The following is a 25,250-nucleotide window of genomic DNA, read 5'->3' on the forward strand; positions in this document are numbered from 1 at the left end:
CCCCCCCCCCCAAAATGCCCAAGCTGAGGAACGATGATTTGAAAACGGATATTTGAAACTTCCTTTCCTTAAAAAAGGGGGCTGAAAGTAGCACTTGAGCTCCACTCAGCGTCTCTTTTTGGCTTCACTCCTCAACAATATACGTGCATGGATTTCAAGAAGGTTGTGGGTTTGTTTGGGTTTGTTTTTTTTTTTTTTTAAATTCCTCAAAGTTGCAAGCAGCACGAGGGAGGGTCTTGGGGTGGCTGTGACAGGCGAGGATGTCACATTACAATGATTAATTAGCGGGAGCAGCTGAAATATTGATAAGGGGAAAACGGAAATCAAATTAAAATTAGAGGGGATAGACGAGAGGGAAAGAAAAGCACACACTGGAGCTGAGAGCATTACAGAAGCCCCCTGAGGATATGCCTGGTTGATGCAGACTGTCTGGATGGGCTGGGGAACTTTAACTCCAGCGCTGCTTTGGATCTAGCCAGCTTAATCTCTCCTTTGCCAAACTGCAGCAGCGGGATTATCATACAGAACTGGTGGGGATTTTATTTTTGGTCTCACCCTGGATCTTTACAAACTGCTCTTCCACTGGTTGAGGGGAAAGGGTATAAAAGGTGAGTTCTTTTTACCAAACAATAATGGCAATAACCCAGCGGGGTAAAAAAAACCCAGGTTAGAGATCCCCCTTTATACTCCAAGTGGTGCTGGCAGGGTAAAGTTCTCGAGGAATAACCCACAGCTGAATCCCAAGATCCAGATGCATTTTTTTTTAAAATTTGGATTAAATAATTATGCAAGGAGGTGCGAATTTAGAGGCGGGGGGGATTAGGAGGGAGTGTGAATTGGAGGCAGGGACATTTTGTACGGGGAGTCTCTGACCCCAGACCATTTACAAGTCGAGGAAGAGCCCTTGTCTCTCATCGCAGGGGCTTTTCCCCCTGTTGCAAGTCCAGAAGCCAAGAAGCTGGAATGTGTTTGGGGGAAGGACAGAGGGGGAAAATTGTGCTTATCAGAAACACATTGCGGAGTCTCTGATCAGTGGCCCTTTCATGCCAGCTGGCCTCGTAATAAATGCTTTAAAAATCAGTAACAAAAAAAAACCAAAACCAAAACCCAGGGCGTTCCGTGCAGATAAAGAATATTTTATTTGCCTTTTTTTTGATCAACAGCTGTTTGGGAGCACGGGCTGTGCGGGCACAGAGGTGCTGTCCGGTGTGGACGGGGGAATGGGAGAGGGGATGAATAGCTCGTTCCTGGGAGGTTAATCAGGCTGGGGGGGCAATTAGAGGGGCTGGAATAGCAGCCAAGCACGTCGGGGAAGGGTTGCACTTGAGCTGGGAGACATCACTTCTGCACCGCTGCTTTATTCACAGAGCAGGGACAACCCCAGGGCTGGGGATGAGCCCTTCCCTGCGTGCATGCAATGTACTGGAGAGTTATAATCCTCCAGCCTTTTCTTACAGCCTTCCCGGAGGGATGCATTTCTTGCACAACTCCTTGTGCCCCTGTATAGCGCACACTGGTGCTTGTGGGCAGAGGTCTGGCTCAGATGCATTTTCTACCCGACAATGGGAATGTGAGTTATGCAACAATTCATGTCGGAGGTAACAAAAAAAAGAAAAAAAGAGAGACTTTGTCGGGTAAAGGTGGAGTGATAAGAGTTGGCTTATCGTTTTTAGCAATTTTTAAGGGGCATAAGGGCCTCTGGGGTAAGTGGATGGGTAGTTTGCTGGCTGGGTATTTTAATGTGATTGCAAATGTCATGGGAACACCTACGGTTTGCTGCTGCTGCTGTTGCTTTTTAATTGCAAACTTCTCCATCCGTTATATTTTACCATCTTTTAATTGCTACAGTCTAAATCGCTCCCGTGATGACTATAGGAAAGCCCTGGGCATGGTGAAATCAGGATGTAACAAACCGTGACAGATAACCTGTCTTGGCACAGGCTTCACATAGCCCGGCTCTCCTGCTATGTAAGGGCACTGTCCCTCCCAATGGACAACCTGTGGGGCTGCGGGGGGTTTTTTTCCCCCTCATTAAAAAGCATACTTCCGTTTGCTAGTTTAATTAATTGTTTAATTTTTTTTTGCGGGCAAGCTTCTTTAAATCGATACAGGCCGGCACAGTTACGACCCAGCCTGGTTTCAATGAGTCAAGAAGTACAACTGCATTTCATTTAACCAAGTGAAACCCCTTGGTACAAGTCAATAGGGTTAACTAGTCTCAACATGAAAACATGGGTATTTCTCCTGGCTTTTAATTGTTGGGTAAGAAATTCAGTTAATCAAATGTCAAACCTGCTTCCCTCCCCCTGCCGAAGTTGAAGAGGGCCCTTTTTCTGAAAACCCTAGTTAAAGGGTACAAAGTAAACCCTGGATATTACTTTCCCAATATCCTTTCCTTGGAAAAGTAATTGCAACACCCAGAATGAATCTATTTCATCATATTATTTGATTTTTTTATGACTAGTTCTAATTTTTTCAAAACAGAGTTATTATGTATTTCCTGGTATTTATTTTTACTTTTTTAAATTTCAGGTCAAATTTAGGACCTTTTAATCCATCTATTAAGCAAATAAGGATGTTTCAGACAGTACCAGACACTTCGTCTTACGTCAAGGTAAGACATGACAGCATCTTTAAACAGGTAATGTCAAAAATTACAATCCTCCAAAATTCAAAATAATTTATATGAGTTTCAGAGTTTGATCCAATTCCCATTTATTTAATGGAAAGCTTCCCATTGACTTCAGTGGGGGGCTGGGTTAGATCCAAAATGGTCATACCTGTCCTTAGGCAGATCACCAGAGCTTGAAAAATGAATCATCAGGGAGAACAAAATATTATGATGGTCTCCTCTTTTATATCATAACCGGAATTACAATGGTACTTGTTTAGCTAGATCATATCATAACCAACATTATAGTGGGAGTGTCCTGATTTTATATTATAGCAGTGGTTTGCTTGATTGAAACCAGTATGATAGTGGTAGCATACTACCAATATTATACCATAGTGGTTTCCTAAATTGGTTTCCAATTTTCTGCTTTTCTTGATGCCATTTAATCTTGAACCAAAACTAAACTTCATTGTAATATCCCTGTACTTTTCTGCTGTGAAAACCACCAAGCTCATTGTACAAAAATGTTTGTGTGGGTATGTAAAGTACTCTTCTTGAGAGTCCAAAATTAGTTTAATGAAAAAAACAAAACTGAAAGAACTAAACTGAGTTGTCTCTCTCAAGTTTTGAGTAAGTGGATTGCTGGCCCAGGTAGTGGTATAGGATATTGGAACGTATGTCAAATTGTTCCTCATGGTTTTCCTCAAACATTCCTTCCATGTAATTTCACCAGCAAACAGACTAATTAATCCAAATGGTTGTGGCTAATGCCAAAAACTGTGATTACCTGCCCTCCAAATATTTGATTGTGTGTCTTATTTGTGGCTCTTTGATTGTATTTTGGGGGTCATTTCTGTCTGTCTCTCTCTCTACCCGCTCCAAAGCAAATGCCAAAGAAAGGTTGGCAGAGTCTTGTCCCTTTATAGCTCAGTTGAGCACTGTATTATATTTGACATCATATAGTTTTTTTCCACAACAGTTCCCAAGAATGTAAATAAACCAAGCCTGGGACATCTGGGTTACACGTTTAGGCAAACCCTGCATGCCACAGCACTTAGAGAAAATCTAAAACACAAGACTCTTCTCTTCCAGGCTGAAGGGACACAGGAGGGTGTTAACTAGAGCTGGGTGAATAATTTGTAATGAATGATTTATTACATGAATATTGCTTCTTTTTCCCTCTGTCAGTCACCAATGAGCAGACTGCAGCTTTCATGCAGATAGTACATTATTTGAAATGATTCACTGAATAATTCCTGCATATAATACTCAAACTGTAGCTTGTGCAAACGGTTGGGAGTATTGGGCATGCTTTGTGGTATGACAGATAAGTCATGTAGTATTGTTTCTGTTCTCCGAATGGATAAGCGAGCGCAACTTTTAGGGCCAGTTTTCTTGAGCAAATACTTTGAATTGGAAATGTTCTCATGGTAGGAGAATATTCTTCAAAACCCATGTAAAACCCAGTGTTTCTGTGAACATTCCTGGCGACAATGTTGTTCCTTAAATTCAGTGGCCTTTGGACCAAATCCTAAAATCATAGAAACTTAATGGAAAATGACTTCAAAAGGGATGCAAATATCATCAAAGCAAACTTTTGAAAACTCAAAGAAAGACTGGAAATTTGTCTGTAGTGTATGTCTGGCTTTAGCATTAACTTAGTCTTCAGAGCTTCCTCCTGTAAGCAGAAGGTAATCTTGCACATGTTTTGATCACAACTAAAAGGTGAAGCCACTTCAGCATCCCATGGTAAGTCTGCTGCTTACAAATCCAGCTGCAACTTAAGTCAGTGGCAAAATTCCTTCCAAATTCAACAAAATCAGGAGTTTGGCCCAAGTCATTAATGTGCACACACGGATGGACTGGACCAACACATAACTAACTGCATGAGATCAACTTTCTGTTCAGGTAAGGTCCCAGTTTTCACAAAGACCTTCCAGGCTGGACCTTCCTCATTGCTTTAGTAGTACAGAGATAGGTGGCTTGGATGCTCCTTGACTCACAGTCATTTATGGCATCTCTTAATTATCAAGCTGCCGTTATTTTCTTGTCTGGTATTTTCCTGTAACATACTCACCAAGGTCAGCAGGGAAAAATTGTTTCCGTATCTAAAAAAATCAACAGGGATTTGACTGAAGAAAGGAATTGATCCAAAGCTCCTTTTTCAAAAGGGTTAAGATCAAGCAAATAGCCACTAATGATGCAAATACTTAATCACATGCTTAATTTTATTTACATCAGTAGCTCCATTGAAAGTTAATGGGGTGGCACAAATGAAAGCTATACAAAAGCAGGATTAGGGTTTAACTATTCAATACAGAGGATGAAATCCTAGCTCCTCTAAAGTCAATGTCAGAACTCTCTCTGATATCAGTGGAGCCAGGATTTCACCATTAAAACAATCACCATAGATGACCTTCACTGGTAGGAGAAGTGTTACTGTTTGGTGGCTAGTGCACTGCACTGGGGCTCAGGAGACCAGTTCTGCCACTGGTCTCCTGAATGCCCTTGAGCATGTTATTTCATATTGGTATATCTCAGGTTCCTCTTGTAATACAGGGATAATGATACTGACCTTTGTAAAGTAATTGGAGATCCTTTGATAAAAGTGTTTCTAAGAGCTAGGTATTATTACCAGGTAGTGACTTGCCTACTCTTGATGGCTACCCAGTAGTTTCAGCACGTGTCTAGGAAGCAGGAGGTTCTGGAAAGCCTTTTAACAATTTCTGCATCACATTTCATATCTCTGAAAGTAGAGAGAAGAGTTGGTGGCAGAACTAGTTGGGAAGCCTTTTTTTTTTTTAAAAAAAAGGTCAAATTCTCATTGCCTTTTTTACACTTTAGTCATGGGACTACTTGCACGTAGAAGAAAAGTGGGTATGGGTCCAACATTTTATGGAGGCTCTTTACTACACATACCAGATATATAAGCATTACGTTAAAATTTCATCACTTAACTCATAAAGATAAATGTTTCAGTGTCACAGCTGGAGCTCACTGGCATAGTGAGGGGGGCTCCTGGCAGGATGTTCTTTGGAAGGGCTGCCTGGCTTCCATGAATCTGCTGCTCCCACCCCTTGGTCTGAAGCAACTTAAATAGCATGAGCTTCAGGTCACAGTGCAATTCTCATTTTTAACTCCAGGCATTTGAAAATGGAAGGGCGCAGATTGGAAGGGGGGAACGGTTGGAAGAGGGGTAGGCTGGAGTTTTTATATCGCCTGATTTACTGAGGGTAAGTTCCACTGAATCACACTGGTAAATTTAGGAGATTTCTGTGCAGTATTCCAAATTTATATCGAGAGTTTCTAGTGTATATCAGTATGTGTCCTTTCAAGTATTTGCACACATCTGAATAGAGAAATATATATCCATAGTGTGGTTATAAACCTCTAAGTAAGCTCGGGGGGGGGGGGGCGGCTTTTTATTCACCTATGCACAATCTTTTTTTTTACAGGATAAGGTGGCAGGCAAGCATAATTATTAGTAATAAAGTTATAAGCTAATTATAGGCTCTGAATGTTTTCTTCAAGGCACTTAGTCAAATGAATATATATGTATCCTTTTATGCCATTGTGATGCTTCTTGATCAGAATATTATCAGAGTTGCTAATCTCATCTAAACAAAGTATTCGGAGAATTAAACATGTATTGCAATTAGCAAATGAAATTTTAAAAAGGGCATTGGAATCTTAGTTGTATGGATATGGAAAGTGTTAAGGATGTCAGCAAAGCAACATGTGCTCTGGATACTACATGTTACCATTACCATTGTACATAGTCTCCCCTGGACTGTTAGCAGTATTCATTTTCCTACCACACTGTCAGTGCTGGGTTTACATGTTCATCAAGGCAATGCCTGAATAGCTTTTAGATGCCAGATTCATTAGTATTTCTCCTTTTCTTTTGCAACAGAAAAAAAAAATCCAGCCACAGTTACCCTCTCCATCATCTTCCCACTTAAACAAAAAAGCCACTGCTTTTGCTTTCAGCCACAGAGCTTTGAACATTGAGGTTTACTTTCCTCCTCTGAAAGAGAGAGCTTAACATTGGTTGTGCCATGCAGGATAGCACATAACATAGCCATTGCTCCCCACAAATGACTGAGATCACCGAAGGAGTGAAGGACAGGGACATGATGTTGTCAGAAGTTCCAGTAACAGATGTCAGCTACAGGAGATGAATACAGGAATCACTGGGTGAAAAAACCCTATGGCTTATATTATGCAGGAGGTCAGACAGGTTGAGTGAGTATATAACCCAGCTTGGCTTTAATACCAGCAAACAACTGTGTTGGGGGAGATGGTTAGAATAAGTTCCTTCTTCTCATCTTCCACTTCTTGATGACACAACCTTCCGTGTAGTTTCAAGACTGATGCATCTTCTCTCAAAGTCTCCTTCCAACTTTTCTTAGGAGTTTGCTTTTCATATGGGTGGTAAGACTTGTCTGGAGAATTACTGTCCTGCTCTTTTTCTGATATAATTGCAAAAAAGTACCATGCACAAGATTAAAATAGTGGACTTAGCACCCATTTCAGGTTTCTCTAAGTGAATCTCCTGGGTTAGCCTTGGTTTGTCTTCTGATATTTGAACTGTCTGTGGTAGCACTGCTGAGTCCTAACTGGGCACAGAAAATGCTAGTGTGTCATCCACCACTGCGCCAAGCTAGGAATAGCATCAGTACAAGCACATGGTAATCTCAGACCATTCCAGCCTGTCTGACCCCCAAAGAAGCAGCCAGACTAATGAATTGGAACCTATAGCAACCAAATTCATTTTCAAGCAAAGACAGCCCTGGCAGTTCTTGCAGAGCACTTTCAGCCCAGCCCCTAGTTATTCACCCACTCTATACTCTGTGGCCACATTTATGAAATATGCACAGAGCAAATATGCATATTCCACTTCAGATGCTTGTGCAAAAAAACTAGGCTCCTTGACAGATTTTAACCAAGCCTGAAAATGGACCTTGCTCCAATCTAAATGAGATGGGGAGGAGGGAACCATCGTTTAAGTGCAGAAGTTCTTGCTTTATGGCTCTATGAAAATCCATTTTTTTAATGTTTGTGGTGCTATACAAAGAAGCATATTCATGAAGGCAAAATAGTCTGGGTGGATGGAAACAATATTTGGTTTGTTCTTGGTTTCCCTCTTCCTGGAAGGTTTACAGAAGCCTAAAGAGAGATTTTTTTTTTAATGGCCAAAACACTGACATTTTCACTGGAGAGGAAAATATTAAAACTATTGACAAACACTGACACTGACACTGACATGTTATCATATCCTGCTCAAAGCTAGGAGCCAAAGGCTATCCTTGGGACAGCGTAAAAACGTGTTTTAAAATGTTTGCAAAAGGGACGGTGCTAAGAAGTTCATGCAAAATGAGTCTGTGGAGGGAAAACACTGCAGTCAGTGCATTCGTTATAAAAATGTGTATTGAGGTGGCCCAACAATGGAATATTTCATACAGGTGTGCAGTGAGACATGAATGCTGAAAATGTATTTCTGGGGAGCACACAGGAACTGTGGCGCACTAAAGTTTGAATGCAGACCTTTATCCTCAGAGAAGTGGAAAAAAGTTCATGGACTGAAGGCTCAGTCATCCCAGCATTATTCCTGTTCAGTCTGTTAGTGCTTTGGCCATTTCTGTACTGTGTTTTAAAACTACAGGCTTCCAGCAAAAGTTATCAATCCCCATCCCCAGCCAAGCTCAGGAAGACAGGAACAGGTATCCTCTAGGAGACTTGGGGATTGCAAGAGATTTGCAGGCAAGGAGATATTTGAACTTGGCTGAAAAAAAATTCTAGACGTGCATGAGCATGGGAGCTGGAAATGAACTCTGATGTCATCCACATGCTTAGTGCTGATTAATATTAGTAAATACCAAATCTTTCTGTTTTACAATCATTTCTTGAGGCAGAAATGTTGCCAAGTGTTGTATTTTAGTATGTCCCAGATTTAATGCGTTATGACAACTTAGAGCTTAAGGATTTAATTCTTGTTTGCACCTACCTTTTATTACAGAACATTTAGATTTTCCCCCCTTTTCCCAATTCATGTGCATCTTGCTTTTTATTTTATCCCTACAAAATGCAAGTGTGTGGGGAAAAAACTCTCATTGTTGCTTTCATGATTTACCTTAATGGTATCATTTGAATTTAAGCAGGGGGGGTGGAAGAAACATTGTTTATCCTGGAAGTGTAGCATGTTGAGGCTTTTTTAAAATAAACCAGGCTTTAGGGCACAAGGGACAAGCTTTTACATTCAAAGACTCCTGCTTTTCCAGACACCAGAATTCAAGTAACCAAACCCCCCTCTGTAAGTCACTAACTCTACTGACCTTCTAAAAGCTCCATTCTTCCTGAACGTATAGAAAAAACACCTTTTTCCCTCCCCCCAAATATGCAAGCTCCTATGTATTTTGTATTCCAACCCCCCTCTACACTCTCCCACCACTATGTTTAAAAAAAAAAAAATGTAAATGCTAAGGGGGAAAAATGCTTTAAATCTTTCCTTCAAATCTCCAAATATATGAAGTCTGAGGAACAAATTCAAAGCAGGCACGGGCGCCTGAAGAGAAGTTAGAGAGAAATATTCTGTTCCATTCAAGCGCATCAAGGGTCTAGCTGAAGTCTTGTTTGGCTAAGGTCAGACGAGACTGGGTTCTCCAATAAAAATAAATCTCAAATTAATTATGGCCTCAAGCGAGGGGCCAGACGTTTGGAGCTGGTGCACTGCAGTCTGTTTTTTTGGCCTTCAGTATTTTTGTTTTTTTGTGCTTGGCTTTTCAATAATTGGGGGGAGGAGGGGGGCTGGAGGAGGGAGGGGAGGGTTGGTTTATTGGGACATGGGACTCAAATAAAACTAGCCAAGACAGCTTCACTACCTCTCTGCACGACTGGGCTGTAGCTTGAAAGCTACCTGTATCTTCTCCACAGACCTTAGATTTCATTTGAGTATTTATTAGCATTACATAACTTTTTAGGAACTTGCACTATCAAAGATTTCTCTCTCCAGACCCAGACATAGGGAGCAGGGGAACGGATCCTGCAGTCCCCTGCCTTGCTGCAAAGCTGGAAGGGCTCCAGCTAGCCAGGTTTGATCATTGCAGCTGCGAGCCGAGCTTGGGTGCCTTGTTTTGAGTCCTGCCTTGGGAGCATGCCCTAGGTTTGGGTTTCATGCTTTGCACATTTTAAAAGACGTTGTCTTTCCTTTGCTCTGCAGTGGAGGGAGTGCACCTCGGAGCCCAGTTTCAGTTTCCAAACTCCCAGTGAGGTTAGTGGGAGCTTGTTCCCTTATGAGAACTGCAGCCCATCAATCCCTGGCTTTTGCAGATGCAGCTTTAGGCGGAAGATCTGTTTTAACATAAAAAATAGCAAAAGAGGAACTTGTAACATAGTGATTGGGAAACGGGCCACTTTCTAGCTAGAGAGCCAAGGGAAAGGGTGGGGGGTGTTAATTGGTTTGTTACTCTCTTTAGTTACTTAATTTGATACAAAATAATGAACTGAATAAATATATCATGTGCCAGAACATAGGGTGATGCTGTCTGGTGGCGATGGGCACCGGGATTAAAGCGACACCCTACCCTAAAGAGGGGTGAAACCTGCAGCTGAGGCCCCAGTAACGGACTCATCTTTGCAGAACAAATCGGTATTTTTAAAGCTGTGACCATAATCATGTACCAAAGACACAAAACATACACATTTGCGGATGTATCCCTATGCTAAGGGCTGGCATTGAACTCCAGCCTTAACCCACTTCGTGCCGGATGGTTTCAGCTACGTCCTAGGGAGCAAGTCTATGCTGAGGGCTCCTCCCTGATTTCAACGGGGTTACACTCCTCTGGTCCGTGCTAGTCAACTGAAGAGTAAAGGGCAGGAAAAAGAAGAGGCTGCGATCAATATTGAACTCATTAAACCCTCTGGAGCAGAGCTGAGCTTCATTCACAAGTGTATTTTGAGCGAGAGATGAGAGGGAGATGAGCAACTGGTTTCTACCAGCCTGTCTCAATGCAAACATTTGAAATCTTCTGTCAGGGTGAAAACTCTTGTAGCTGCCAACATCAAATAATTTTTCCAGATGTCTGGTAGTAACCACATTAAACAAATCATAATTCTTTCACTATATATACATATGCATCAAAAAGTCGAGCGTCGGATTAAAAGTTGCACACATTTATCAGAGCCGTGCGTAAGCATTTCATTGGGAAATGCATTACTCTTAGCAGCGGACCCCTGAGCTTGTGGAGGCTGTTACAACCTTTGCTGTCTGAGGTTGCTCTCTCCTCGTCCCTCTTCTATTAAACAGTTAAGCTGAAGTCCTGAGCAATCACCTGGGATGATTCAGAGCTTGGCAAGCGAAGCATATGGATATTCCAGCCTGTTTCCAAAGTTTGCCATACCTTCAAGTTTTGGGGGGTTTTTAGCAAAAGAAATGACGGAAAACTGCAGTTGTTGGATTATTATGGGGGGAGGTTCATACCTTGTTCAGCCCCTCTGCTATAATGCTGCAAGTTCACTTCTTCCCTTGTCTCCTGGGGCTGCACGCAACGCTTTGGACCCGACACGGGGGTAGGGGGGAGAGGAGCACTGTTTCTACACGATAGATGCAATATGTAACGTGCTTAATTTCGAGGGTGAAGTTTAAAGTAATCGCTTCGGGGTCATAGTTCACTTCTTTTTTTTTTTCCGCAATGCAACGCAAAAGCAACTCGGAGGTGTGCGGGGCTGGTTGCTAACATCCTTGCGCTCGTGAAGGATCACAAGCGGGTTTTGCGAAGACAGCGCCGAGGCCATTTGCAGCTCGGTTTTAATGCACGGGGGGCGTTTTAGCGGGTTTTGTTTTCGCTCCAGTTTATGGAGCCGCTCGCTCCCTCCCTCCATCAAAAGAGAGCAGTGGCTAATGCAGCTTGGTCTTTCCTAAGTGCTGGGGGTCCTCCGTGGTGTGCTCCCACCGCTGCTTGTGCTTGGAGGCTGGTCTGGAAAGGAAACCATGCGGGGCTTTTCCCATCCTTCCCTTGCTAGTGCCTGCGATGTGGCAGCGGAGTGGGGCGGAGTGGAAGGAGGCGGCGGAGGGACAAGGACAGCAAGGGGTTAACCATGATTTCTTTTAATTGAGCTCCAGTTCTTGTGGCCCTAGGCATAGGGGGACCTGACCCCGCTAGCAGTATCCAGATGTGGTGCTCTCAGGGGGCTCCGCTGCAGCCCCCTGGATCGCGAAGCAGACAGGCGAGGGGGCGGGGAGGCGGCCGGCCGGCCGGTCCCCTCGCTACCCCCCTTCACCTCCTCGCCGGAGACGGCCTCACTCGCTGGCAAGCAGCAAGCCCAGAGCTCCGGGTCTGGTCACGTTCAGTCCCCTGTCTGCATCTGAACTGAAAATTGTAGCTGAATTGATGAGGCTAATTTGGGGGGGGCGGGGAAGGGGGAGGGGCAAGGGGGGTCTGTGCCTCTCTCCGCTGCCAGCTCTGCTCCTGGAGAAATAAAGTATGAATAAGGCATCTCTGCCGCCGCCGAATAGAAACCCGAGTCCTAGTCATTTTATGTTATTTTATTTCTTATTTTGGGGGGAGGCGAACGTTAAGGCGGGGATCCTGTCTTGCTCTTGTTTTCCCGCGGTTGGATTAAAGCTCAGGGGGGGAAGCCGAGGCTGGACACAGCTGCGCTGGATAAGGTAACCGTCTCCAGCAGGAGGGGGATGAAGCGGAGCGCCCTGCTGCCTTTCGCAGCCTGCCTGGGCGGCAGCGCCTTTTCCCTTCCGCGCGCCGGCAGTCCGCACCGCCCCGCACCGCCCCGCAGGAGCGGGCGAGAAGAGCCGCCCGGGCGGCCGCAGGATGCGCGCGGGGGGGGCAGGTGGGCCCGGAGCGCTTTGTCTCCGCTGCCTTGCTTGGCTGGAGAGCTTTCCCCCCTCTCTCTCTTTCCTCCGTTAGTGCTTTCTCTACGACCCACGCGTGGTCGCTCCCCTCCGAGCGCACCGCGCCGGCCCCGCCACTCGCGCGGGAGAGGTTTAAAGATGTTGCGCTCGCGAGGCCAGCCCCGGATCTGACCCGCCCTCCAAGGGCATTTTGCGCCGCATCTGTTTGTCGCTTGCCAGTCTGCCCCTGCTTGGTGACCGGGCCGGTGCCCGAGCCACGCGAGTCGCCGCTTCATCCTTCCCCGTTTGGGAGAAAACGATCCCGAGCAGATCCCTGCCCCCGGGCTGCTCTGCTGCGGGACTGTAGCGCCGTGCTCGCTTTCCCTCCCGTCTCACAGCCCCAGAGAAAGTGAAGGCGAACCCTTTATCTATATATATATATACATACATATATATATATATATATATAGATAGATATAGATATATATAGATAGATAGATAGATATAGATATATAGAGATAGATAGATATAGATATATTTAGAATCCTGGGTCTTCCAAAACGACGGGGAACGAGAAGTTCCCTTGCTTGGAAAGTCAGCAAAAAACCAAAAAACACCCCCCTCAACCCAAAACCCGCATCTGAGCGTGGGGAAGCACATGACATGGGTCAACCAGCTCGACTGGAGCCTGGCCTGCTACTTCCCGGCCGTAAGTGGAGGACCCACGGCAAGTCTCCCCGGGCCCGAGGAGGCACCTTGAAATACAGAGCCACCCGGGCCTGCGTGCCCAGCCCGGCATTGCTCCCCCTAATTTTGCCTACGACTGGAAAACGCATTAATACAAATCTGCGGGAAGAGACGGAAAGTCAGTGACTCAGGCTAGTTTGCTGCAGCCAAAAAAATGACGCGCCCCCGCCCCCCAAATCGCCACACACACGTGCAGCGAGACGTGGGGATGAGCCCCGGCCCTCGCCCCCCGAGACCTGCCCGAAAGAGCCAGCTATTGTTCTGGTCCTCTCTTATCTGCAGGGAGCAAATATCCTGTGTGTGAAACGCGGAGATATTTTGATCAAGAAGGCAGGACCGGCGGAGAGACAGAAGGTTTCCTCCTCGAGTGACTTCACTTCCCAAAATTAGCAGAAAAAAAACTTTCATCCGGTTAACTGTCTCCCCTTCGCCGGGCTGCCGCGCGCACCAGTCGACAGGGCGAGCGGCGGCGGAGGGAAACGCGGGGGCCGGGGCCGGGGCCGGGGCCGGGGCGAGGGGCAGCGCCGGGGGGTCGCTCCCAGCCTCAGCCGGGTCAATGTGTGGAATATCGGCGGGGGCGGCCGGAGATCGTTCGCGATGGACGGAACCATTAAGGTAAGAGGAGGCCGGGGGGGCCCGGGCGCAGCTCGGTCTCCTCCCCTCAGCCGCCCGGCGCGGCCGCGACGTCGGGGCAGCACCGCGGGGCTCCGGGCAGGGCGGCGGGCCCGGCGGCGGCGGGGGTTTTTATTTCCGAGGAGCGGAGGATGTTTTTCTTCCCGGGCGGCCCGGCCCTTCCCTTGCCCGGGGGGGCGGGCAGCCCCCCGGGCAGCAGCGAGAGGCCGTGGGTGTGCTGGGGTTGGAGGATTTCGAAAGATGCTGTCGCCTGGGCGGGTGTGGGCCGCGGAGGGCTGGGGCCTCCTCTTCTCTTTTTTTTGCTGATCTCGGGGGAAAGAAGCTGCGAACTGGCAGGAACTGAAACCTGTCGCGGGCCCGCGGGCTGAGACAAGTGCGGAGGGAGGGAGGAGGGAGCAGGCCATGGACGCAGGGAGCCCCGCGGCCGGCGAGGCACCGGCCGGCGAGGCGGAGGAGGCGAGCGGCGGGCGCAGGCCGGAGCCCGGCGACGGGAGGAGGAAAGCGCGGGACCCCGGCGGCGCGGCCGTAAGTGCGCCCCTGGCTCCGCGCGGGCGGCCTCGGCCCTGGCGAGCCCCGGCGGGCCGCACGGCTTGTTTCGGCCCCCGTCGCCGTGCGCGCCTCCGCCCAGCCCCGGCTGCCTTCGTCCCCGCGCGGGGCTGGGGAGCTGAGCCGCGCGGTGACGCCCGCCGCCCTGGGAGCGGAAGAGGGAACTGGGGGCTGGCCTTCCAGATCCCAGCCCGGTGCCCCTGCCAGCCCTGCTCGCAGCCCACCCGCCTGGCCTGCTGGCAGCGGCGGCCTGGAGCACCCAGCCCCTCCAGTGACCAGGCACCCGGCGCCAGCTGGGCCAGCCGGGACCTTTGGCATGAGTCCAGAGCAGTAGCAAGGCACCTAAGCTCCTCTGTGACTGTCGCTGGTTAGCAGATGATTTCTGTTTCAGTGGTAAACTGTTTTTGCCAGGGACCCGGGGGTGGGGACAGAAAACCCCAGTCGGTCACTGACTCTGATTTCCTGTGGGACTGTGGGCAAGCTGCTTGTGCCACCTTTTCCTCATCGGTAGGAGGAGGGTGATACCTGCCTTTTTAAAGTCCTTTGAGGTCTTTGCTGAAACCTGCCACCCTTAGGCCAGCAGCTGGTTGGTTCCCTGTAGCTCTTCTCACTGCAGAGTAAAGCTGCTGGGTTCCCAGCGAGTGCCTTTTGGGGGGTCTGACTGACTTGCTGCAATTCATTACCAAAAGGTAGAGGCACCTGCCTCAGTTTCTCTAAGGTGAAGGACAGCGGGTGATGGGAAAGGATGTGGTTTGAGCCACACATGTTTTTTAGGTGCTGAACTTTGTATCATACTTCATAGGAGTCTTTATGCACCAGTATTTCCCCCCGAAGGCTAGAGCTCACTAAAATCCCAGGAGATGCTACTTGACCATGTCTATGGGGAATACAGTTTGAAAATAATATTGGTCTCATCTCTTACTTTCTCGAAGGTTGTGTGCATGGCTGTTGAGTTATGGATGAATCAGTGCGGCAGGGAGAAGCAGGGTGATTACTGGGAAGGCCAGCTGAAGCAGAAGAACAGGTCCTCTCACCATCACGGTTGAGGTTGTGGTGAGGGCTGGAGAAGGGACTGGTACTAGAAAAAGCAGAGAGAAGCAAGAGAAAGGAGAGATGAGGCCGGTGTACTGGTGTGATTAAGGCAAGGTCTCAGCCCCTTGCATTAAAGATGAGTGTCCCGCAGAGCAGAGGTGTGGAAATCAGAGATGAAAAAAACCTGCCAGGTGATTCCATCCTTTTTGGCTGGGAGCCAAAGCAGGGTCGTTGTCCCCAGTGTATTCTCCAGGTGTTACAATATGCAAGCAACGGGCATCATTCAGGTCCTTCAAATGATTATCCCTTTCTCATTGGGCCATACTGTGACGGAGGCTCAAACAGAATTCAAGGAATTGTACGCTGATCCTGGGGCCGGTGAGGAATGCATTTACAAGATCGATGGGACTGTATGGGCCACTATCAGGATTTCTTTTCTTTACCCTGCAGCCCCCATGTGCAGTCTGTAGTTTCTCATTTGTGTTTTATTATGCCCCTTGGAGACTGCAGCATCAGATGACATCCTCAAGTGGCTGCTTTGTACTGTATGAGATTACTTGGTCCTAAACCCTTACTGGTCCACAGAGGATTATTCCAGTGCAGGGATGATCCTCCACTGGCATCCAGCTGACACTCCCTCTCTGCAGCTGGGGTGGTGGAAAACTGGCTTATGGTCACAGTGAAGCAAAGTGCTCAGGATGCTTTTATGCTACACTGATCCTGGATAACATTTTCATCCCTTTGGGGATACTGTGCCAGCATGAAATTAGAGCAGCCGTTGGGCTTCTCTTACAAAGAATGAGCACCGCTTGGTGCAATGGACAGCTTTAAACCAGTTCGGTACTCTACCCAGTGACTTGCCCTGGGCTCATTGCTGTAAGTGGGGATAAAGCCCAGTGACTTGAATCACGTTTGCTTTCTTTATAAATTATTGTTTATCACTTTGGGAGCCCAGTAAGCTTTGTATTTTCTAGGGAATCCTTTCAGCACTTAATCCTGGAAAAGATTTTGGATAGGTGACACAGAATAATTCCATGAAGCTTTGTACTGAATGCATAATCCAGGAGAAGTACTGCAAGTCTTTCATCTGAATTAAGTTTAATTCTGTCCATGTTCTTTAAATAATTATGACAGATGATGGCTAGGAGAAAATGAGTCTAGGGGCTGGTGCACATTCAGACGTGTTTCCAAATAACTAAATCTATTTTTTTCCAAGCTCTTGAATTATTTCAGTGAAAACTCCTGTGTGCACATTCTTATTTTAGATTCAAAGCATACTGCTTGGGTTTAATATAAATTGATTTATGAGCAAATTAGGGTACATAAACAAAACTGCAACAGTCTCAATCTGAACAAAATACCCACAGGGAGACTTGCATCAAAATAACTAAAACAGATTCAGTTGTTTTGCTTCTAGCTTGTGTGTAGACAAGACATAAGAATGCTCTTCTGCCACATACTGGGATGTAAATACACTTGGCGTAGTCCTATTGTTACTAAAAAGCATATTTGTGTAACTGCTGCTCTCATTCTGCAAAAACGCAGTTTGCCACAAAGTACCAGACGCAAGAAAAGCTTGGTCCATTTAAAGGGCATGCAGTGAAAAGCCCACATTACTCAAAAGGCCAGCCACCACCACCCAGCCTCTCCTTTCTACACACACATACGTGATTTGTGTGTTGGTGGTTGCTAGAGCAAAGGGTGGGGTGAAGTCTCTCTTGCAATCACTGTTTCTGAACTGCAGGCATTTCATCTTGACCTGAAACTTGTCCCACAATGTCTCAGATCAGAACCTATGTTTTTTTTAAGTTCAGTTTAAAAATCTGTTTTAAATCTCCTTGCCTCTAGCGGTTTCAGTGCACCCTTCCCTAGAAAAAGGCATTGACTCACAGTGCAAAAGTTTTAATCTGTGGATGAAGACAACGTGCATACAGATAGTCTGTTGTTCAGGGTGCCTTTCTGTGTCAAGAGCATTATAAAGCATCTTTCAGTTTGAAAGCATGGATTCTGAAAAGCGTAAATTTGTAGACCCATTATTGCAGCCCTTAATCTGTGATGCACCAATTTATGTTCTATAGAAGCCTTTTAATAGCCATCAGTGTCACCAACAAAAACAGTTGAAAGCTATTACTAAATACCCTTAGTAGTCATCTCTTACGCTGAAATAGTTTAACGCTAAATCTAAGGGTTTTTTTTCCCAAAGAAATCAGCACCATGGGGCATGGATTGCTCAATCGGATTTTTGCTTGTGTAAGGACTGCAGGATCATGCCTCTGCTGTCAATCCCCATTAGTTAAACAAAGGTTTCAATTCTGCTCCCATCAAAGTCAAAGGATATTTTTCAGTGATGTCAACAGGAGTAAGATGAAGCTTGAAAAAAATAGCAGCTGAAGTAGTTGGGAGCGGAAAAGTGGCTGCTAAGCACTTCCATTAACAAACCCTGGGAAGGGATGAAACCGGTTATTCCAATAAGAGTAAAGTCACCTGAGGTTATGACCCAGTCTCTGCTCCAGAGAACTGGGTCCCACTCCACTTCCTTGTTCTGGATGGGAAGTGGCAGTGAGGCTAGGCAGGGATGACTTAGATCAGGATGGACAAGAATCCAGTAGCTCTACCACTCAGTAGAAAGACTGTGGCCACTCTTGCCTGCTGTTTGGGGGGAGTTTGGGGGTAGAAGGTTCCTCTCCTCTCATAATCATCCACCTGTACACAGCCCCACTGCTTAATCTTTAGGTACCTGGGATGTCAGTCTGCAGGTTTAAGTCTCAACCAGGGTGCCACAGTAGGTGCCTTGGGATACTTCCAAAGTGCTGCAGGGCACCACGCAATGTTGGGTGTACAAACATGATTCACAAGATAAACCCAGAGCTTTCAAATAGAGATCTGTAGTGATGATAGCTTTCTGACCTGTTGTGGTCTTTGCAAGAGAAAACATTCCTCTATTATTTTTCCACCATCAAAAAATGAGTGAAAACTAAGAGCTGGCATTTTCTGAGGGGTGCCTTGAGCCTAATGAGGGGTGTCATGAAACTAAAGAGATTGAGAACCACTAGTTCAAGTGGTGCTGAGAGCCTTGACAGGATGTCATGCTGATGAGGTGGAGAGATACAGGCAGAATGATCTTTACAGCTGTTTATGCAGAAGCTGCAGTTCAGTCCATGATTGCTTCCCTTTATAATCCTTAGGCTGGATGTCCCTTGGACTTCGGTCCCCATCCTCTCTGTACAACTGGGTCCTTAGTCCCAATAAAACCATGCCCCTGAGGCATCTGCCATACAACTTGCCCCTTAAAATGTTAGCATGTGAAGCATTTCTAGAATTCTGCATAGTTGACACATTTGTAAAATAAACGTGTGTAATTTTGCCCAGCATTACTTGACCACGTAATGAAAGACCCTATGTCCCATCTTAGTGCAAACATGCACGAGCAGGAGAGTTAAAGGAGCCAGGGGAGCCTTAACTTTAAATTTCCAGACATTTGTGGGTTTGTTAGACACCTAACATTCCAGTAGCATGGTGTTAATATTTGAGTGTGTGTACTCATGTATGAGTAGCTGTGCCTGGCTATGTGAGAGGGACCCCGTTTTTGAAAGGGACCCAATTTATGAAGCTTAGGTGCTTAGTTCCACAAGTAGAACTGAAGTCAAACTATCCCCAAATTGTGAGTGCTGTTAAGGTGCATTGCTTTGAATCGGGTCTATCTCCTGTGTTGGTTTGTGTGGGGATATGAGTGCATATGGCTGGGTGACTATGGGTATCCAGTATTGGCATGTGCAAATAACTAATGTGACATACTTAATTGGTTGTTTATAGTCTTGGTAGGCTCATCTACACGTGCGCTTTACTGCATGGTAGACTAATTTACGGTGCAGTAAAGCATCACCATCTACACGTGTGCTACAGTTAGGGCACAGTTGATTAATTTAATCCAACGTAGGATAGTTTCATGAGACACAGGTACGATTCAACGGTGAAGTAAATTACTGTGGTTAAATACATGTCTAAACAGTGTTTTGGGGACTAGCTTACTCTGGCTCAAATTGCACTGGAGTTCATTCAGTTGTATTAATTACCAAGTATGTTTACTTGATTGTTGGTTAAGGAACTTCTGAGTGTGCAGATATCTGTCATACAAAACTGGGGCTGCATATTCATATGTTGTGTTTGAATAAAAAAGGCCTAAAATAGGAACATGCAAATACACTCTTTCCAAAATAGGCAAAAAGTTGCATTTAATTATGGGCCTGATTCTTTATTAGTCTGCAACTTGTAGTGCAAAGTGTTCTCATTCAAGCTCACTTTTCATTGGAATAAATAACAACATAGGGTGCAGGGCAGTGCAGAATCTGGCGCACAGTGTTCAAAAAAGAGTGCTTTGAAAGCGGTAATGCATCTAACTACGTCTTCTCTCTCTTCCTCTCTCTACCCACAGCCACATAATTACTGATGTATATCTGCAAAGCAGTAACATCAGCCTAGAAACCCGTCTTTTACATTGAAGCAGCAAGAACTTAATAACCATAAGAGGATTTGCCATTAGCCAGGGCACAAACAGAGGGGATATCCTTGTCAAAGACTATTAAAGAGAACACACAAAAATGTCCTGTTTCTTAAGAGGCTGCTAGCACTAAAGTCAGCGGGGATCCTGAACTAGTTGCAGGATCAGGCCCATAAAATATGGCCACAATGAGGTATTGAAGTGCATATTTGTGTAGGTTGATTTGCAAAGCTAATGAGCACCAACAGCTCCCAGTGGCTTCAGTGGGCGCCTAGCTTATCTTTTTGAATGCCAAAATACAGATTTATATGCCTAATGCTTGAAGGTGCTGGCTGAGAATTGCAAAGCCACCAGAATGAGCATTCTCTGTGACTGCCACTGGAAGGCAATGGTAATAGTTTGGGTAAATCTTAGCTTCTGCCTTTAACACAGAATATTCATCAAATCACACAGTACACGGTAGAGGAAAAGGAATTTTGTTTAGAGTGCAATAAGCGCACAGAGACCAAACTATTTTTTTTCTTTGTTACCCATTTTTATTTTTATTCCAAAGGAGTCATCCACCTTGTGCTAAATATTGCTTACGATGCTCAGCACATTGACTAACAGGCGCAGTCAGGTCTGGATCCCTCACTGAAGTTTGCTAACAAAGACACACGTAAAGGCCACAGATGTCAGGATCAGGGCTGCAGAGCAGTAGTGGACATTTATAAACGATATTTGGAGCCTTAGTCCCACAAGTCAGAAAAATTGAGAATAACAGTGTGAAGAATGCCACTGGCAGAAGAACCTTTAATTATCTGTCATTTCTCATTCAGCAAAGAGTTCCCTTCTGTACTAGCGCTGGCTTTAAGCTTTACTTAGAAAGAGGGAAAACAGCAAAAATAAAGTTTTCAGAGAGAGCTGATGAGTGAAAATGAGAAATGGGAGAAAAGTCTGATGAATGGTGTGGTGAAACCTGGAAACAGATTATGGAAAGCAACGTATCTGTGTTGAGAACAGAATTTATTTTAAATAAAGCTGTTTTATAATAGATTTTTTTTTTTTTTTAAAGAAAGCAACCAAGAGTTAAACCATGTGAACAAGTACATTTCTGCAGCAAGAATCACAGTTTGGCTCTCTGGTTTCTTCTGAGAAGCTCTTCTTGTTGTTCCAAGCTTGATTGACTTTTAACTGCATCTGAACCTACCTCACATCAGTTCCTTTTATCAGCCCAAGTGAGACTTCCTGTGCTCCACAGTCTGGTTTCCTGATGTGTTTCCTTTTCCCTTTTAACAGAACAAAGGAAACTATAACTCCTTGACTGCTCCTGTTCCAAATCTCCTTAGGACTTTACATAACGTTAGCCTCCAGAATTTGTCTTTTTTTGCTGCTAGCTCTCAGAGCGAGCTCACCAGCCTGCTAGCGCCCTCTTCATATTTAATAGTGTTCGGCATGACTAGCAGTACATGGACAAGACTCTCTCTGCTGTTGACATGCTACCATCTCTGGGATGGCAGGCAGCCGCTAGGCAGACAAGCTACTATAATAGTAGTGTGGGTGAGGAATATTTTAGTCAGATACTTCTTTGAGCTGATATGGATGAGCTCTTATGTGACTATAAAAAGCAGGCAGGTAATCAATTGTGAATGTTTCATTTAAAGTAAAATGTATGTGGAATAGGTAGCATGCAGCTAAGTTTATCAGTCTGGGAATTGTGAAGATGCCTGTTGGTATTTGAACCTATGACTAGATATTTTAATCGTAATACCAAGTTCTAGCTGCTGACAAAAATGCCATCCAAAATGGCTACATACATGCCGTCTAAGATATATTACTGTGGCAAGGTCCTTCCTTCCTAGCAGGAATTATTTCTTTTAATAAGTTACTTTGCAGACTTTTTTGCTTCTCATTTTTCACTCATTTTCTGGTATTTAACTCTGCAGTTACATTTAGATTTTGCTAATCACTTAAGGGATACCGCATGTGTGAAAGGTACTGTGCAAAGGCAAACCATTCTGTATTGTGTGTGTGGCCTGTCCCTCAAGGGTGAAGGCTATTTTTGTAAAATACTGTGAACTTCCTACTGTACAGCGTATTGTTTTGCTCAGCTGCAATGTGTATTTTGAGTTCCTAAGAGTTGTGTTAGTCTTTTGGCTAAGATCAAGCGAGACTGTGATCATCTGAACCCCAAGGCCTCTAGGCCTGGGGCTTGCACATAGGATGGCTGTCTGGATTTGGGGAGTATCCAAAGCCTCAGTCCAGTGAGTCTGGGAGGGAGGATATTTGCCTGGTGGTAGAGCCACTTGATGATTGAGCTCTGCTCAGGTGAATTTTGGCACTTGACTATTGGGCTTTTCCCAGTTGAATTTGGAAACAATTTGGCCTTGAGTAAGATCAGCGTTCCCTGCCCCCCCCCCAAGTCTATGGGTACCCATAGCAATTTGTTTATATGCAAATGACTACAGGTATGTTTCTATGAAAATCAATGTTTTCAAGTTTACCCCTTGTGCTCTGGGAGAGCAGGGTCTGACAGGAAGGGAGGGAGGGAGGGTTGCCTGCAGGGGGAAGAAGTTGGGGGTGGTTGAGGGAAAGGGTTACTTGACCCCCTCGAGATGGGAGAGGGACAAATCAAAGGCAAACCTCCAATAAACAAATTCCAAACTAGAAAATGGATACATTTTCTAGGTATAGAACCTAATTATTTGGGGGATCATCTTATATTCAGGGTTGTCTTATATTCAAGTAAATGCAGTAAATCCTGTTGCAGATATGTGATAAACTTCAAAGTAAGGCTGTGAATGAGGCCCTGGTCAGCTACAAATCCCACTGACATCCATATAGTTGAGCCTCTAGAAACTCAAGCCTTAGAGTGCTAAGGAATTTAGAAGTGATACAGGGGAACATTTTCTGGAACCACAGCTTTCAATTCCAGCCTCAGAAAGCCATGTGCATGCATGCACAGAGATGTGTACATACATGCATAGCCAAATAAGGGTATTTGTATGTATTGTTGTACATACATGCATAGCCAAATACGATATCGGATTCACCTGAAGAACCTTGTCTGCCTATGTCCGTGGACCAACATGACTACCACCTACACCCCTGTAGCCAAATAAGTTGCATTTTCAAAATCAGAAGTAAGGGTGGTTCTAGGTCAGGATTAATTTATTTTGAACCACCGAACTCAGCAGGGTTCTGGAAAATAAAAACAGAACAGGTTTGCTCTCCTCCCATCCCCATAATGCTTTTTGTATAGGGTAGGATATAAATCTAATAAATAAATAATGGAGTGATCTGGGGTGGTTTTGGTTTGGGTATTGCACAATCAACACCTCCAACAAAGCTGGTCTGTGTTTGGGGTTCATTTTTTCCAAACTGCCAAAATCCACAGAGGGGAAGATGGGGAGCTGCATAAAAGGTCCTGTTCTTGACCCATTTCTGCTGTGCATTTGCTTTGTGTGTGTGTTTTGCACTCTCACAAAGCTGGGCAGGGTGGGCAGTGGTTAAACTAGCCTGAAACAGGAGGGATCTATTACACCACACCAGCTAAACAGGAGGGGGCATTACAGGAGAGCACTGCTCACCAAGCCAGGGAGAGGACCTGTGGCTTATGCCGCTTTAATCCAGGGAGGAGAGAGAACAACATTGCCCAGCCTGCAAGATTGGATTCCTACAACTGGGCAGGATTTGAATGGGGCTTGTGGGAGGCCTAGGGAGCAAAGTCCAATGTAATAATAATTTTCTATTGATTATTTTTGAATCATCCAGGAGAATTCAATAATGAATTATCTCCCTGTTGTACAACTCAGGAAGAAAATGGAGGCAGCTTAGCGGTTTCTACTGCTTCCTATTTATAGTGTAATTTCTATGGAGCCCTGCTCAAATGCTATAAAACCCAGTTGATTAAATCCCTATTAAGTTGTAAAGGGTTTGCTCATAGGGCTCATGTTACAGTTTGACTTCTAGGAAGGGCTCCTGACTGGAACAAGAAGTTGGTAGTATCGTTATTATTATTTGTATTACAATAGTAGTCACTAGATCCCAGCTAAGATCAGTGCCCTGCTGTTATGCACTGGACAGGCCCAGACCAAGAGTTACAGAGATTAGCAGACATGGAAGAAAAGTTAGAAGATGACAGAGGCAGGGAGTGACTTTGCCGACGGTCACACAGTAGGTTAGTGTCAGAGTGGGGGCTAAAATCCAGATGTCCTGATGACTATGCCAGTCTTCCAGGTCTTAGGACTTTCTGGGAGTTAATGACTGAAGGGTATATGGAGCCCCCTTTGAAAGTAAGATTTGCCATTAGCACTCTGAAAAATCACTTGGTCATAAACTGGCATGGTATATATACAACACCAAAAAGCACCTTGATTTCCATCTTGTGAGTTCATCCTGAAGTGATGAAACTTCTCTTGAGTAGGAAAGCTTAACTGTATGTGGCTTTGAGGCATATCGAGAATCTAGACTGAGTCCTGGGCATTAGGGTGCTCTGTGAGTCATGGTGCTGCAGTTAGGTAGTCTTGCAGAAAGAAGAATTGTATACATGGTGATGACATTGTGGGACTGATCCTAACTAGCTCCCACTGAAATCCCAGGCAAAATTCCTGTGCATGTGGCTCTATCTGTGTATAATCATATCGGGTGGATAGTTTCCTTCCTAAAGGAAGGAAAACTGCAGCAAAACTGCTCTATCAGATAGCAGCACACGCATTTCTACATTAATGATACTCCCCCCAAGGGCTAGAGTACCTCAGTAAACCTGACTCCAGTAGGACCACTCAAGCTTAAATTCAAGCATGTGCAGATGCTGTGCTGGATCAGGGCCAGAGCGCTCAGTAGTTGGCCAGTTTTTGCCCATTCTCCTGAGTGCTACAAGCACTACTGCACATACCCCCCTAGCATTGCTCCTCAGAGAAGAAAAAGATTGACCATCCCCACTTTACCGATGTGGAGCGGAGACACAGAGAAATTAACTGGCAAATCAAGATGATACAGGAAGCTTGTATCAGAGCCAAGAACCAAACCTTTTTTTTTTTCAGTTCTGCATCCAGTACAGGGCCTTCACTCCAAAGCAGTCATGTGTATGTATTTGTATGCTACATTTTATCTGAGCGATTGCTCATTCTCTTGTGACATCAAGATTCTCGTTGCAATCTGAGACATTTCATGCAAATTGAGGGGAAACGGCTACCATTCCAGTTGCACGTGGCCTGGGCTAACAGTCTTGCGAAAGATCAGCTTTGTGTGCATGGTCAGAATCCTACCCTTCTCCCCTGCACGTTCTGTAAGCTTTTATCTTCCCTGTGAATTATTTAGGATGGAAGAGAGAACATAGACACAAGCGGGAT

General features: G+C 45.3%; 1 protein-coding gene across 9 annotated transcripts in view; it reads left to right on the forward strand.

Annotated features, from left to right (window-relative positions):
- Positions 1-268: 268 nt before the first annotated feature.
- FLI1 (Fli-1 proto-oncogene, ETS transcription factor) overlaps positions 269-25,250 on the forward strand; it is a 112,686-nt gene continuing 87,704 nt past the window's right edge. The window contains exons 1-2 of one of the 9 annotated variants that reach the window (XM_090027029.1): positions 269-608; positions 2,533-2,641. In XM_090027029.1, coding sequence (XP_089883155.1) covers positions 2,576-2,641 — 66 coding nt within the window. In that variant the 5' untranslated portion in view covers positions 269-608; positions 2,533-2,575. Of the gene's footprint in view, positions 609-1,397; positions 1,599-2,532; positions 2,642-12,094; positions 12,282-13,669; positions 13,824-13,961; positions 14,367-25,250 lie in introns of those variants that run through there. The other 8 variants (XM_090027030.1, XM_090027026.1, XM_090027024.1 and 5 more) reach the window with 8 other exon arrangements.

Source organism: Crocodylus siamensis, chromosome 14 (assembly GCF_052110815.1).
Source record: "Crocodylus siamensis isolate JL-2025a chromosome 14, ASM5211081v1, whole genome shotgun sequence".
Classification (NCBI taxonomy): domain Eukaryota; kingdom Metazoa; phylum Chordata; order Crocodylia; family Crocodylidae; genus Crocodylus; species Crocodylus siamensis.